The following is a 16,885-nucleotide window of genomic DNA, read 5'->3' as shown; positions in this document are numbered from 1 at the left end:
TACCGATTTGATTTATTCCAGCGGGCTATGGTAGCCGACTGGCCTCTGCCGATAACTTTCCACAAAACATTTGATCTCTTCTAATTTATCTCGCGATTTCACTCGAAATATCCAACCAAAATCACTTCTGTTTCGTTCTGAGGTCGACTGGCTGGTACTGAGAATCGACCATACCGAAAGAGCACCCCAATCGGCGGCGTTTTTCGTATCGAACGCCGAACAATTCACGCTCCGTCGAAAAGAACGGAGATAACGCCCGCATCGCATTTGGGTTTTATCGTTTCCGCGTGCTGCATTTTTCAGCGAAAAATCGGCGATACGGCCGTTGTAATCTGTTTCTGTTTCGGCTCGTTGCATTCTGCAGTCGTCTCACCGACTTGTAGAAACTCGGCCGCTGAATTTATCGCGTCAGACGTTGGTGCACCTGGTCTAGCCCTAACTTGCCGCTTCTTCGTCTAGTACCGACTGGTGATGGACGATAGAAAAGCCAGGATGTTCTACAGGAGGAAATACAGCCTTGGTAATGTTCAAGTTGGGTTGTTTCTTTGGTATTATTTTTTTCAGTGCTAATAGTTGGGTGAAATTTCATCCCCGCCTATCTGGCGATGAAAACTGAACATCATACGTAGTTTTTATGGCTCATTATAAGGGCGCGGAAGCTTAAAGTCTTATTTTTTTTTCTTGAGAAGAAATTGATCGAAATTCATGACGTTTCGCGAAAGATTTTTCATTTCACCTTGTACCCCGCTTTATTCATTATTTTTCCGCGATTTTCGTCAGCAATTTTGTGATTTGACTCGTATGGATCAGGTTTATGAGACTTGCGGTTGATAGATTTCATTAAAACATTATTGATTCGATTGTGGCATAATTTCAAACCAGAATTCAAAATTACGTTACATCATACGGCATGCATTTAAATCTATCGAACGATGAAGTCGATAGCTACTCGCTAATTGGTATAATTGTAAATCAACAAGTTATCAAGGATCCTTGAAATATAATTGGGATTTTCGCCTTATTTAGAAAGTCTATTGTGGGATTTTCTTGTTTGTGCAGCTTGAAAATTTCACTTTTCTCTTTTCCGAAAAAATTGATACGATTCGGTCAGTTCGATGCCCTCTATCGGCGTTATTTCGTACTGCAATCGAGAATCACTACCTATCACAGTGAGCTGAAATGTATCACTTAATTAGTCTTAACGAACCAGATACGATAAAAGCTACCTTTGTCGTATAACCATTTCAATGAACTCCACAGTTTGTCATTGTATACGTTTTATCTAGTTATTTCAGCTCGTATTCCTCCTCGGTTGCGAGCAGTGGCGTACAATTAATTGTTACTTAAATGCACTCTTGAATCGCTGTTAATTTTTCGAAGGTCAACTTTCAAGTCGCGTATCTTCCAGGAAAAATTTGGTAAATCTGAATGTGATGCATATTCTGAAAGAGCAACACTTCTAGTAATAAATCTCCAGATTTCATCCATCTCTGCGCAACCGTTCGGTCTTGACGAATTCTCAAGTAAATTTCGCAATTTTTGATAAATGCCATCTGCAAGATGAAAATCTAAACGATGGTAGATAGGCTTTCGAAATTGCTCGCAATCGATTCAGCGTATTCGAAAACCTATATTTTCATACCAAAATTTCAAATACCTGGCCAAGTTTAGGAGAAAATAATTTTTTTTGTTTTTCCATTTTTCATTTTCGAGTTGACTTCGAAGAGCTCTCTGGAGTGCAATTCTCTATTGAATCAGCAACTGTTTGGTTTTCTAGAATCTTCAAAACAACTTCTATGAACTCCATATCCTAGGACAGTAATAGAACACCCTCATTTTCAGACAGAGTAGCAAATAGATCAATTTAGGGGGTCTAACCCCTTGCTCATTTTCGACCCAAAAAATCGAGATTTTTGAAATTCGGTTTTTGTGCTAGGGTGGAAGCCTTGCCAACGCTGATTATGGAACCGGAAATCCCAGTTGGATCAGATGAATGTAACAGGAGATATGGCATATTGAAATTTGCAATTTTTGAAAAATGCCATTTCCAAGATGAAAATCTAAACGAAGGAGGATAGGCTCTCGAAATTGCTCGCAAAAGATTCAGCGTGTTCGAAAACCTTCATTTTCATACCAAAATTCCAATACCCGGCCAAGTTTAGGAGAAAATTTTTGGTTTCTCCACTTTTTATTTTCGAGTTGACTTCGAAGAGCTCTCTGTAGTGCAATTCTCTATCTTCAGAACAAATTCTATGCAGTCCATATCCCAAGACAGTAGTAGAACATAGGTAATTTCAGGGGGGTCTAACCCCTTGCTCATTTTTTACCCAAAAAAAATCGAGATTTTCTAAATTCAGTTTTTGTGCTAGGGTGGAAGACTAGGCAACGCTGATTATAAGACCGGAAATCCCAATTGCATCAGATGAAATTTCCGTACATTCTAATATTACGTATCTAGGGAGATGAAATCAGGTTTAATCACAAAAAAAAATTGTTCCGGGTTATAGAATGAATGGTTGATAAACCTCTGACACAAGGACACCCTACAACAACAATCCAGAAGACCTACGAATTTCCATATCCTACTCGAACACAAATTTCCCGTGTCTAATTGTGAAAAATTCGGATTTTTGGGTTGACATCTTGGACCGAAGTGTCACCTGTCGAATTTGACAGATTTCTCCTGATTCATCTCTATGGTTATGATCTTACAGATACGCGGAACTCGTATCCCCCATGTCTACGGCACTGGCGCCCAGATTTTCGACGGTGTTCCCCGTTTACGGTGTTTGAGTCACGCTCCGCGGACAAAACCGCCATTGTGCACCTATATCATTGTTGCATTTGTTACAATTAACGTAACAATATCGAAAACGACGAGGATGATCGCACTCTTCTACCGATCCGGGACTTTGCTGACACAGTCCGGTGTTTGTTTCGACCGCCGCAACCAGAAAACGATGCGTTGTCGCCATGTTCTACAGAAATAGGAAATACCGCCTAGGTAGGGAGATTTTCGAATGTCGAAAGTGCATTTTGTGTTTTTTTTTTACGCGCCGAGAGTGAGGAGATACAGGAACGAGTCCGCGTTTTGTTCCACGTTCTCTGTGTCGTATGGATTATGTGCCGAGTCTTTTTCTGTGCTTGGAACGAGCCCACGGTAGTTCTATGATGGGATAAGTTGAGTTGCCTGCGGGTTGGTTTTGGTTTGTTTAACTTCCGAATGCGGGAAGTTTTGGGCTTTGTTTTTATCTTGCCAGAAGTTTTGTTTCCGTCCTGAAACTGTAACGCCAGTAGGGACTTTTGTCTGGTTGATCTATTCAGTGGATGGTTCAAAGCGTCTCCCATAGTATGGAGAAAGATGATGCTTGCAGCTTTGTTAAATTCATGGGTAGAATTGAAACATGTTAAAACGGTGGCTGAATTTCTTAATCTTAATTGTCTGAACGACGAAATGTATTTCCATTCAAATTTTTTTGGCTGTGTTACTAGGAAACCACTGATGCTTAAAAACTTGGAAGTTCAAATTAAAAACTAGTCACGTCCAGTTTCCTTGGAATATTATACAGGGTGGATCTTTGACTCGTACAAATATTTCAACAGTAGAGATTCTGAGGTCAGAAGAAACACTTTCTTCCTGTACCATTTTTCCCGATTCGGACCTGATAAAAAGATATGGCCATTTTAAGTTTTTATAATGAGCTATGCCACCCCTGGAGAAATATAATCTCCTTCAGAATAACAAGCTATATCTATGACACCACACATCTCCGGATCTCTCACACAGAGTTGCATTCAGCCTAAGTACTCAATTTTTCGAATATCACGTATCAAGTATTTCTAATTTTTGAACATCAAATCACTTGAAACCGAGAAAATATGAAGAATACTTTAATTTTACAAAACGTACAAATATTGGAATAAGATGGTATAGGAAAAAAGTGTTTTTTTTGTCACAGACTCACGCTGTATATTCTGAATCAGGAAAAAATATGGGAGAAAAGCAGTTTATATTCAAAAAAATGAAAGTTACTGTTATATCACTGAAGTGGTGGCCTGCAAAAAAATCTTTGACTACTCCACTGCATTCTACGTGAAAATGGTGTGTAGAATGTTACATTTGTCCTTCGGTATCACTGAAACTTTACGAAATAGAAGTACCAACTCAAAGAGATGAAAAATGAGTTTCCATCCATTTTTCCCTAGCTCTTATGGTTGCAGTCTTATTGGCTGCCATCCAATCCCATCGAATTTTGCCCATACTGTATAAGTAACGATTTTTTTGCATAATCAAAGGATTGCTGTGACCTTGACCTGACCGAATTGTCAGTCTCTTGAAGGGTAGCTTCCTTTAGGTCCAATTAACAGTGAATTCGGAATACCCATAAAAAAAACGTAAAATTTGAGCCATTTGTAACTCAGAAACGCTTTTGAATATGGGATTTATAGAGTCTTGTAGGGGTAAGTTTAGAAGCCTTGGAATATTGACGGTTTAGCCTGTATTTTCATAAATGCCTGTTGTACTTACATCACTCGATACACCTGTCCAGTGTCATCCCAAAAATTTCTTTTGGTTTCTTTCAAAGGACGGAGGAAGTATCGCTCTTGCAGATGGAATTCTCCTCAATTTGGGTTATCACAGCATAATATGCAAGTTTAAACTGAATAATTATGAGTTTTATTCATGAATTTTTCAAATGCACCGCGGAAACTATTCAGAATCATTCTTCGAATATGAGGTTTTAAAATTTAAATAGCTTCGTTTCTAGTTTACGATTTGGCAACAGCGCCTACTAGAAAATAAAAGGAACAATGGCTTTACAAAGTAACAGCTGTTGATTTACAGCCATCATAAGGCGCGTACTCACTGGCGAACCTCAACAGTAACCAGCCATAAAAATCCCATAAAATTTTACGACCTTCCTCGTTCGTCGCAGACTTACACAGACAGCCATCTTTGTCTATGTCATCTAGTATTTGTTGTCTTCATTATCAACGCATATTACAGTTGATGTTGCCAACATGTGCAATAGAAACGAAACGCTTTAAATTTTAAATACCCACTTTTACTTTTCATTTTCAAGTGCTTAAAATATTTTTTTGAAAGACGGTTGAAATGGTTTCTTCAAAATGTGACGTTTCAAAGATATTTCATAAAAAATACATCATTTTCGTCAGAAGGAGTATTCCCCATTCTTCCTCAATTCGTATACCTACCATACCTACCTACCAGCAATGATCTAGACGTCTATATTCTCGAAATTCCACGCATATTTTCACCAACTCATTTCTCTCTCTCTCTTTTTCAGTGGCCACCAAGAAGAAGTTCTGGAACCGCCTGAAATGGTTCAAGCGGAAGAACAAGGTGATAGAGGACAGCGTCCTGCCCGTCTCGGATTACATAGCGACGTCGGAATCCCTACGTAGCAGGTCTACGAGCGAGCTCTCGATCGAGGAACCGCCGAGGAAAAGGTGAGAGAACACTTTCATTTCCGCGTCTTGACCTTTGGAGGGCCCTTAGACGCCTCATTAACCCGAGGGCGTCATGATGTTGTCGCTATCGGCTAATCGGGGTCGATCTCTGGAAGATGATGGGGTGTGGGGTGTTATTTCGGGACTCGAGGGTTGTTTGGCGCGTCCTAATTCGGGGTGTCGATTTATATATCCGATAGGTGGGGAGGCGGCGATGCTAGATCAGGAGACCTAGTGGATTTTGAAGATTAGATGGTAGTAAGAAATAGGTTCTATGATGTATGCACTTTTAGAGGTGGGGAAAGCGTCTGCAGGTTCTCAAAGATGTAAAAAAAATCGTCAGGTGTACAGGATGGGCAAAATTCGTTGTCTACTGAGAGGATCTCGAACTATAGCTGCTAGAAGTAAACGGATGGCACAATTCCGAGCTCATTTTCGGAGAAACAAAGAATGGTGAAAACCGCAGCCTCCTATGATACTTCGTTTTTGAGTTTGACAATTTCGTTAAGTTCTCGTAACTTTTTTGTCCTTGAAGATACAAATCTGAAACTTGAACCTTCTACAGGCACTTTTTACGTATAATTCACTGATGAGCTCAAAATATTTTTTCATTTAGAATCATTAGGTGAACTTTTATTGAATTTGTTATTTTTGAATTGGAAAAAAATCTTTTGTCACTAAATTCTACGTATGAAGGTGTGTAAGAAGGTTCAAGGTTCAGATCTGTAACTTCGAAGACACAAAAGTTATGAGAACTTTTCGGAATCGTCAAAATCCCAATTTTTGTTCATAACTCGAAATCTAAAAATGATAGGCCGATTCTGTTTTCAGATTTGGATTAGTCATGAAAAAAGAGCTAGAGAACGGGTCATCCTTTTTCTCTTAGCTGCTATAGTTCTCGAGATCCCCTCAGTAGACAACGAATTTTGCCCACCCTGTACATACTCGAAAGTGTCAGATTAAGATACTGTATATGCCCTACGTGTCTCTGATAATAAATTCATGTTAATCTGACAGTTTGCGTGGTGGGGCTAGCCGTCCGGATGAGTTGAAAATGGTAACAAAAAAAGAGCGTGTCAGATTTTCAGAGGACATCTTGATTGGACCCAAAGGAAGCTACTTTTCAAGAGACTGACAATTCGGACGTGACGCAAGGTCATAGCGGTCCTTTAAAAATGCAAAAAAAATCGTTACATATATACTCGAGCGTGTCAGATTTTCAAACAGATGGTTAATCTCGTTGTTAAAGACAAGTTGACCCATTAATCTGACACTAATCAGGGGAGTTTCTGAATCTGACAATTTGAAGATGATAACAAGGCATTTTTTTAAAATATCTCCCTTCCTTCACTTATAATCGTTTTTGAAATCATTATGAAAGTTGTAGATAACTAAATTCTATACATCTTTTGTCTGAAGCAATTTTACATACTCTTAACCGTTCTCGAGTTAGAGGGCGATAAAGGGCGAGGAGCTTAGCCACACATGCGAAAGGCCAAGGTCAATGTAGAAACCCAGCCTTATGTACATTCATCGGCGTATATCTCAAAAACGTTCGAACGTAGAAAAAATTGCTTCGGACAAAATTTGTAGAAAATGTTATGCTCTACAACTTTTATAATGGATGCGAAATCAATTTGAAGCCAGGTAGAGGAGATAATTCAAAAAAACTGATTTTTGTGATCTTTATGGCCAATTTTTATTGTTTCGGCTTGCTTGAACTGTCAGATTATATATTTTTCCGTTATTCTTGAACCATTAGCGTCAAATTAAAAAAAAAAGCCACCGGGTTCGAGAATGTACACGTGACGTTTTTTTTTTTGCAAGTTTGGCGCCCTTCCACACATTTTCGTCACGCTTAAATTGTCAAATTAAGAGAATATATACTTTTCAACATGTAATTAACCACATATATCTTAATCTGACACACTTGAGTATGTACAATGATCTTTTTTTTTCCTAGACAATTCCCCCTATACACAGGTCTAATTTTTGGTAGAGGTAGGTCTCTACAGGGTCCAAGGTATCTCCCCTTATGTTAATCTGATACGCTCGAGTAAATCCTGAATTTCCCTCTTGGGCTCCCAACTACAACCAAACGGGTGACGGTGTTGTATAGCTTCCGATTCTTTTTTCCAGAAATGGCAGCTCTATGTACCCAGGATTGAGTGTGTCACATGACAGCGTTTTTCACTCGCCACAGTCGGGATCAGAAACGGACCTCGACGTTGGACACAGTTCTTCTTCGCTGTGTATTCCTACCCAGCCTCATGCCGCAGAACTACAGGTGAGTTCGAACGACCATGTTTAAGTTGAGAACGCGTTGCCATAATATGTCGGAGCGAAGAATAGTATATGTTGGAGGTATAACGGGTGAAATCACCAGCTTGTCAACGCAACACAATAGGCGCTTCCTAGAGGTTTTTTTTTGCGGTCTTGCAACAGCCTCGTTAGAAAGTTCTTATACGTCCGAACAATTGTTAAGTGGATGGTTATTCCGCTGACGATTTTATTGTCAACCGATTCAATGGTGGCCTTGAGCGAGGATGAAATCGGTAATTGCTTTGACCGCAATCGGAGTTGAGGTTGACGGAAACAACTGGTAAATTCAGGGAGACAAGCGCTCTTTAAATATTCCAGGATGAATTGAGATCGGGGAAAAAGTATCGTTTGGGCCCAGATTGAGGTCAAAAACACATCACTCTATAACTTTCCGGTTCAATTGAAACAAATTTTAATTTATTCATCAACATACTCTCATGCAAAAGTGATACATACTACATTGCAACTAGGGGTCGCCAAGTTCTTAGAAATAGACCTTTTCTTCGCAGTCATGGAGCGTAGCCCTTGGGGCAGCGAATAAAAGTCTCGAGTAGGTCCGCCCTGGTTGTGTTTCTTTCATTTCTGGAGAAATACAATTAATTACCTCCCGATACCGTATAGCAAGTCATTTCACTTCGCGAGGTCATCCTTAGTATTCATTTCGTCAGTTCTGGTTGGCGCATTTTATTGAACAACCGTTGATTTTTCACTGTACCCGGTATAAACTTTATAAAGTGCTCGTGACCGGATAGAATTTCCCGAATGTATGTTAGCTGATCGATTCTCTCATATTTCATACCTACACATATTTCCGTTGTTTAATCATTTTCCGAAGGTGTGAATAAACTGGTACACAATTTGATTTTGACTACTTCGTTATCGCTACCACCCTAGATAACAGCGAACTCTGTCTCCGACTAGCAGCTACTCTGGTAGGTTTGCTATTCTTCCTAGTGAAAAGAATAGCTGGCGCTCGAGATAAAGTTTCTCCGAGGAAACCACATTACAACACTTTTTTTATGTTTATGAAAACATGGTATAATTTTGGCTTATTTATATTTTCGTCGTTGGTACTTTCGAGAGAATAACAGAATTTCTTTCTGTCAGTATTGCCACTAGTACCTACCACTATCTTGCATTGGTGAATGTTGCTGCCTTTATCTTTTTACTGCCGCTTTGGCAGCTGCAGTTTCATATTAAGATTTACCATTTTCTCTCTATTGCTTGTTAGAGTTGTTAGTGAATATTCTGAGTCAGAATCGGAGCCAAATAGCTCAGCAGGTCTCACAATGAGCTGGGTTGGGTAGTGTTCTCTCTCTCGATATCAAGACAAGTCGGCGTCTTGCTATGTAGCAATACTACTATCGTAATATTTATGTCACACATCCTTCCTGTGTTGGGCGATAAAGTTCGTGATGATTCATGACGGAGCTCTTACGGAGGTCCTACGCTAACGCTGCAAGATTGTTGATTTCGATCGATACAAACAGAAAAGAAAAAGAAGATTTTTTAAGACTTTTCAGTGTCATCATAAGTCTTCTTTTAGGAACATTGGTAAGGACACTAAGGTGTTTCTTCACCAAACTCATGCTCAGGATCTCAGTGGCCTATTTTCAAAATTTCAGCTTCCTAAAATATGAAATATCTTTTTTAAGCCTATCTCATTGGATCCATGGCAATTTTTTGTGGAAAACCGTTCTACAGGGCGAGTCTTTGATCCGTACAAATATTTCAATAGTAGGTTTTTGAGGTCAAAGGAAACACTTTTTTCCTGTACCATTTTTTTCGATTCGGCCCTGATAAAAATATATAGCCATTTTGAGTTTTCATAATGAGCTGTGCCACCCTCTTCAGAATAACAAGCTAAATCTATGACAAAACGCATCTATGGATCTTTTAAACAGAGTTGCATTCAGCCCAATTTTTCGAATATGACAGATACTTTTTATTTTTGAACAGCAAATTACTCGAAAACGGTGCATTATACGAGAAAATATGAAGAATACTTTTATTTTACAAAACGTTCAAATATTCATCAGATAGCGTCCAACTTAATTTCAAGAGTTGGGTTCTATGAATTTTTGGTATTTTTATGGTACGTAACGGTTATAATGGGAAAACTGGAAGACGTGGGTGATATCTTGTGTTCGACAAAGATTAATCAAATAAATGAAAAACTATATTCCGAAATTCACTTCATTCGATAAAACCGTTTGTGTAATAGAACTAAAAATAACATTTTTTCAGGGTTTTTCAACAGCCTGTATCTTTTAAACCGAGCCGATTCGGAAAAAATAGTGAAGGAAAAAAGTGTTTCTTTTGACCTCAAGAATCTACTGTTAAAATATTTGTACGAGTGGTATAGGGAAGTACTAGGCGAATATACTGAGGTGTGGCCAGAAACCGTTACTTTGAAGTGTATACTTAACTGACCACACTCGTTGAACACCCTGTATCTCGCTTATGCTTCTGCTTTCATCTGTGAGCCAATCTGTAACTTTTCATAAGCCTACAGGAAAATTGCATTTCTGGACGTTTTTAGTGATCTATAGCTTACAGGAATCCGTTACTATTTACGATAAGTAGTTCAAAAGTAAAACCGTAAAGAAGATAGAAACAGGAACATTTCCAGAATTGCATTATTTACAAATCTGTCAATCGGACACTTACAGATCGTTCGTACGCTACAGGTTTGTAACTTACAGAGGAAAAGCAGAATACAACCATATACAGAGTGTTCCTGAATTGAACGTACAAACGGAAAGGAGAGATTCCTTAGGTGAGTTTAAGAAAAAAAAGTCCCATAAACATGGGGTCGCAAACGTTTCGTTTTCGAGATACAGAGTGTTGAAGTTTGAATTTTTTTCAAGTTTTTTTCTCATAGTATCTACACTTCACAAGATATTGAACTGAAATTTGGCATAGATATTACATTTTAGAGTTCTCAGCGCGTGACATGGCAATTTCGATAGAAGATCTACAGGGTGATATTTTTTCTGGAACACTGCCACCTGTTCTTCTGCAGAACTCTTTTTTTTTTGTGAGCAACTGTTAATTTGAAAAAATGTAAAAAGAAGCTGTGTTCTTATACTGAACTTTTCGGTCTCTTGTAGTTTTGTCGTATCTACCAACGATTGAAAAAAATTCAAACTTCAACACTCTGTATCTCGAAAACGAAACGTTTGCGACCCCATGTTTATGGGACTTTTTTTTCTTAAACTCACTCAAGGAATCTCCCCTTTTCGTTTGTACGTTCAATTTAGGAACACCCTGTATGTCATAAGGCAAAAGTGTTTCTCCCAACCACGATGCAACACCCTGGTCCCTGAGTATCAAATTAACGGGCATTTCGTTCGTTTCTGCTCCCAATCTTTTCGGTGTCAGCAGAGAGATGGGCCATTTTTCCCGGTGAACGATCTCCGAAATTAACATTCGGCATAAATCCGTCGTGAAGCACGCTCCGCCGATTGTAATTCCGCCACTTCCTACCGAGAATGTCATAATTGCTGGATCTGGTTTCAAAGTTTCGGTTCCTCTTTACCGCACAGATAAGGAATAATCGCAGTTCTTGGAAACGGCAGCGATTAGTCCTCGTTTTTCGTCGATAGAACTTAGTGGTCGTTGTTGTTCTTCGCGTCTAGGATAGTGGCGTGCTACTGTACAATGTGCCGATAAGGATAGGGGAACATTCTTTCCGGTAATTGGAGCTCGTCATCATCGGTCTTGATCGTGAACTTTGGCACGTGCATCATTGGCATCTTCCCCGAACTGGTCCGTTTGTTCTGAATTCTTCCAGTCGGCGGATGTGGATATCATCGAAATAACCCTGTAGATAAAATAACGATAAACAGGGTGTAACCAGAGAAGACCGAGAATTCTTAGGGGGCGATTCTTTGCCGACAATTTAAGGGTGTCTTTCGTGTAAACCAAAGATCTTAGACCTTCCCTCGACAAGTTACACGCTGTCAAGTGCTGGACAGTTGAAGAAATGGCACATTGTAGGATTGTTCAATAATAAAGAAGGCTACATTAGAAATCAAAGCGACTTGACTGGCACATATACTAGATTTTGTTCAATATGGAATTTTTCACCCCAGTTGAAATATCATTCATAGGTAGCCTATTTATTGGTGGAACATGCCCTAATGCCAATGCTTCAAGTATCCAGCACTTCGAATAAAAATATAAATTTAAGGCGTTGAGTCATATCTACTTATTTCAGTGATTGCTGCAGAAATCAGAGAAAAATAAGGCTTAACGTTAAGCCTGCCTTCCATTCGGTGCAAAAGTGACATAGAAAACAGAACACCCAGTATTAATGGATTTGTTGCAACGATTTTTCGTATACATCTGTCTAGGTGTTGGGTAAGTTATCGATAAAGAAATAGAAGACAAGAACCGCTCTTGAGATATGGTTGGGAACTGATTTTTTCTCTGGCTTAGGCCAAGTTGTATAGGGTGGTCAAAATTCGTTGTCTACTGAGAGGATCTTTAGAACTATTAGAGCTAGAAGAAAAGAGATGATATATTCTCGAGTTTTTTTCCTGTGTTATCCAAATCTGAAAATAGAATCAGCCTATCATTTCTAAATTATGAGTACGTAACGGTCATAATGAGAAAACTGGAAGACGTGGGTGATATCTTGTGTTCGAAGAAGAATCATCGAATGAATGAAAAACTATATTCAGTAATTCATTTCATTCGATGAGACCGTTTTTGACATAGAACTACAAATAACAGTTTTGAAGGGTTTTCAACAGCCTGTATCTTTTAAATCGAGTCGATTCGGAAAAAAATGTTTCTTTTGACCTCAAGAATCTACTATTAAAATATTAGTACGAGTCAAAGACTCCTTATACTAATATTCTCAGGAAATGTTATATTTTCACTTTTCGGTCCTTTAAACCTAAATTAATCGATAAAAATTATGATATTTTCATGTATGATAGGGTTTTTTCACTGTCCTAACGTGAGTTAACAACCTAACCTAATATCAAAATTATTCAGTTTTATTTTTATCCAGAATTGATCAATTAATTATTCACATTTCTCTCTCAGTAAATTAACTCAAACCCCAATTAGTTCTGTTGAGAATTAATTGAGAATTACGGTAAGGAAACATTCGAATGTCATAATTAATTGCATTTTAACGAACGTTTCAAAAAATCGTAGCTACTGAACTAGATGTTTCCGATGATTGGGATCAATACCATACGATTCCTCATAAAAAATTCTTTCTAGGAAAAAAAAATCATCAAAATCTGAGGTGGGGCATAAATCGAAGTGGAGCACCAAAAATTCGAAGAATCCAACTCTTGGGACTAAGTTGGACACTATCTAATGCATACTTGAACCTTATGTAAAATAAAAGTATTCCTCATATTTTTTCGTATAATGCGCTGTTTTCGGGTAATTTAATGTTTAAAAACAAAAAATATCTATCATATTCGGAAAATTGGATACGTTGGCTGAATGCAACTCTGTTCAAAAGATCCATAGATGCGTATAGTGTCATAGATTTAGCTTGTTATTCTGGAGAGAATTTTGTTTCTCCAGGGATGGCATAGCTCATAAGGAAAACTTGAAATGACTACATCTTTTTATCCGGGCCGCATCGGAAAAAATGGTATGGGAGAAAAGTGTCTCTTTTGATCTCAATAAAGATTTAAACGAGTCAGAAACTCACCCTATATAGCACGCATTTTGATGAAATTTCAAAAAAATCGTTGCTGTCAAATTGAAAGTTTGCAGAGATTGATAGTTGTACGAATAGATTCTGTACTGCATCCAAGAAAATATCGGCAAAAATATCTGCCTTAGCCACAATGTTGAATTCAAGATAACGCACTTTACGAAATTTTCAAAAAATCATAACTGCCGAACTATAAGTTTCCGCGGATCGAAACTAATAGCATTAGATTCCTCATAAAAAATTCTATCTACAAAAAAATAATCATCAAAATCGAATTCGAACTGTACATAACAAATCAATCAACACTGAGTGTTCTGTTTTCTACGTCGCTTAGTATGTTTCGAGGAGCCTCTTTATAATCCGCCCTCGAGTGTCAGGATAAAGCCGTGTCCGTTCGAGGGACGGATGACGCGATACCCGTGACGTCACCCGGCGGCGCGTCGCACCTGTCGAAACTAGATCGCCGCCGTCCCGACGCTGTCGGCGTCGGCCATCCACAAACCCGCCGCGCGTCTTGACTCACCGGCCGCGGTCTCGGCCTATCTGTCGGGATTTCGCGGAATCGATTGCTCACCCGTCGGATTACGACCAAAAGTTTTATATCTATCGTACTCGTATAGCAGAGTGGAAGCGGTCTCCTGCGGAAAACCTGTTCCAGTCCACGCTCTGATCCCGACCTATTGCGAAAGTGGCCAGTTTTGTGTCCGCGGATGGCGTGAAAAGACCGTGCTACGTGATGTAGGCCCTCCGTCTACCCGCCCGCGATGGATTTCCTCCTCAGAATATGGGTAAGTGTCGATGCCATGCCATCTGATCTTTCGTCCAATCAGTTTTTTTTTCGATCTCGAAGATAACGCTTCTCGTGTCCGGTCTTGTTGACAGTTGTCGCGAGGTTATGAACGCGATGAATGCCTTCGTCGTCTCGCGGTGAATTTTCTTCGCCCCTAGTAGCGATCGTGGATGACGTAACCTCAAAGACACCTGTGGAATATCGACGGTTTTGTGTGTGGTACGATGAATCACGCGAGACGCATCGCCAAGCTCGACGTTTGTCGGAAACTGTCGAAAATGAGGGGAATCTGGTACAGGAGGCTGTTTTGCAAGAGGTTCGACGAGGACGTAAGTCGGATTCGTTTGGAAATTTCGAAAACCGAACGGGAGTTGACGAACAGCAGAATTAGACTATCAGGTTGTCTGTGACTGTTGGCAATGATTTCACGAAACCTTTGTTGTCGTATGCCAGACTGTCGGACTATCCTCCTGTTGTTTACATCATCGAATAATGGGTGATCCATGTTTTGTTCTTTGTTCGTCCGAAACTTGAGGAAAAGTGGGATCAAAAGTATACGGAGTTGGCCATTAGGCCATTTAAAACGAAAACACTGCTGTGTAGGTCGGTAGAATTGAATTAGGTACTTATATAAAATAAGTCGATTTTTGATTCCAGAGGTCTACTTCTGATGAAGAAAAAGAGAGAGATATTTATCAGTGTCTTGCAATATACAATATTGTTTACACAAGTCACAATAAAAGTTGTACATACAGGGTCTAGTTGAAGGTGAGGCTTTTTTTTCAACAGAAGGTAGAACCACCACCAGTTTCACCAAAAATCACCTATACATAACTTTCAAAATGATGAAAAAAAAATTGAAAATTATCACTGGAATAGATCCTAATGCTACCCTAGGACGTTTTTTAGCTGAAGTATCGCAAAGCACTAAAAAAAAAACCTCCTGATTCGACCGTGTGGTTTCGTTTAGGACATTGGCTCGTTTGATATTTACGTGGTAATGAAAATGGGAACTTAGGATTGCCGAATTGTTTTCAATATTTTTAGTAACTTACACGCTTATGAAATGGTTCATTTCGATACCAACTAACAGAAGAGACTCAGGACACAATTGTAAAAAATAGAATAATACTTCAAAATCTCACCACTAAAATTCGTCTTAATTATTCACGAATTTTTTCACAATGGGCATCACAATCTTCTTGTTCGAACATTCCAACAATCGTCGTAAAAATGGGATGAAATGGGGAAACATCAGGGCACTTTTCAACATAACTAACTTAAACACTTTCAACAAACTGCCTCGATTTTCTACACCCTGAATTGCACGATACAACAATTATGATTATCTCAAAAGTGACCTGATGCATCTAATCCGATGAACTTGGTACTGAACCATTCATTGTCCAGCCATATGTTTATGTTTTGTTTAGTTTCTGCGATGCTGGAGTCACCTTCCACAGTCCCCCAAATTCAATGAAATGTTGGGGTTGTATCTCAGGCATTTTGGATATTTTAGACAAGTTTTGGTTAAACGACTTATTTTGATCAGTTCTACCTTCTGTCACAAAAAAGCCTCACCTTTGAAAACACCCTGTATATAATTTATACATAAAATTAAATCTCCCCGAACTGTAGTTGACTCAGCATAAAATTTGAGTCATCTATCGTCTCAGTAGAATTCGTCAATTGAATAAAACGCTCCGCTTCTTAAAATGATGTAAGCTTTCTTAAGTGTCTTCTGGGAATAGTCTTAACAACACCAGGAAGTTATTGTACAGGTTTGCAGCGCTGTAGATTGGACCTTACTGAGTCTTAGAAAGTTGACCATATTATCACATCAATTTTCATTTCGAAATGGCTGAAGGTATATAAATTTATCCATGTAACGCCACTGCCTTAGTGTCGCGCTAGACAGGGAAGCATCGAATTTGTGTACCACAACTAATACCTACGTTCGTAGCACTGCGATGGCCATTCCGTGTGATGTATTTATGTTCCAGGCAAAAACTATTAATTCAAACCTATAAATTGTTGATTGCGCTGCTGTTGACTCGCCCTGTGTAAAGATACTTCGACTTCTGACCACAAACGAAACGGATTTCAAATCCGACCAAACATCGAGAGATATCTCGATTTTAGATTAGTGGACGTTTTGGGAAATATCACTAGATTTGTGTTATCATTATGTAAACTGATGGTAGAATCTCGATTTTCAGACCGAACTCAGCGAGAGGTTGAGACTGAGGCGCAGTGGAGGAGGAAGAGGGGATACCAGCGAAGATGACGAAGGATTCCCCCATAGCCTATGCAATTCCCCCACCACGACTGATAATATTGACAAGACTGCCCTTAAGGTAAGCGATGAGTTGGGAAAATCACCCTTTGTTTTTAGTCCTAGGTGGAAACAGTTCTCCCTAGGGGAAACAGATTTGTTGTTTGTGTGAATCCTTTCATTTTGAGGTTATACACTCAACGGCAAAAAATTCTGCCCCTAAAATTTCGTTGTCCAAGTACTTTGGTAATTTTCCATGGATTTCGATAGTTTCTACGCCAAATTGTATATACGTTCTTTGCTGTTGAAACAACCTTCAGAAAAGTGATCCAAA

At 39.1% G+C, this 16,885-nt stretch overlaps 1 protein-coding gene across 7 annotated transcripts in view; it reads left to right on the top strand.

Moving 5' to 3' along the window:
- LOC123310542 overlaps nucleotides 1–16,885 on the top strand; it is a 69,578-nt gene that overhangs the window by 36,934 nt on the left and 15,759 nt on the right. For 4 of the 7 annotated variants that reach the window (XM_044894050.1, XM_044894052.1, XM_044894049.1 and 1 more), the window contains exons 3-5: nucleotides 5,310–5,472; nucleotides 7,612–7,759; nucleotides 16,496–16,633. In XM_044894050.1, the coding sequence (XP_044749985.1) occupies nucleotides 5,310–5,472; nucleotides 7,612–7,759; nucleotides 16,496–16,633 (449 nt within the window). Of the gene's footprint in view, nucleotides 1–2,885; nucleotides 3,005–5,309; nucleotides 5,473–7,611; nucleotides 7,760–13,909; nucleotides 14,275–14,352; nucleotides 14,606–16,495; nucleotides 16,634–16,885 lie in introns of those variants that run through there. The other 3 variants (XM_044894051.1, XM_044894055.1, XM_044894054.1) reach the window with 3 other exon arrangements.

The sequence above is a fragment of the Coccinella septempunctata genome, chromosome 3, assembly GCF_907165205.1.
Source record: "Coccinella septempunctata chromosome 3, icCocSept1.1, whole genome shotgun sequence".
NCBI lineage: Eukaryota > Metazoa > Arthropoda > Insecta > Coleoptera > Coccinellidae > Coccinella > Coccinella septempunctata.
Note: the sequence above shows the minus strand (reverse complement) of the source record. Positions and strands in the feature narration are given on the sequence as shown.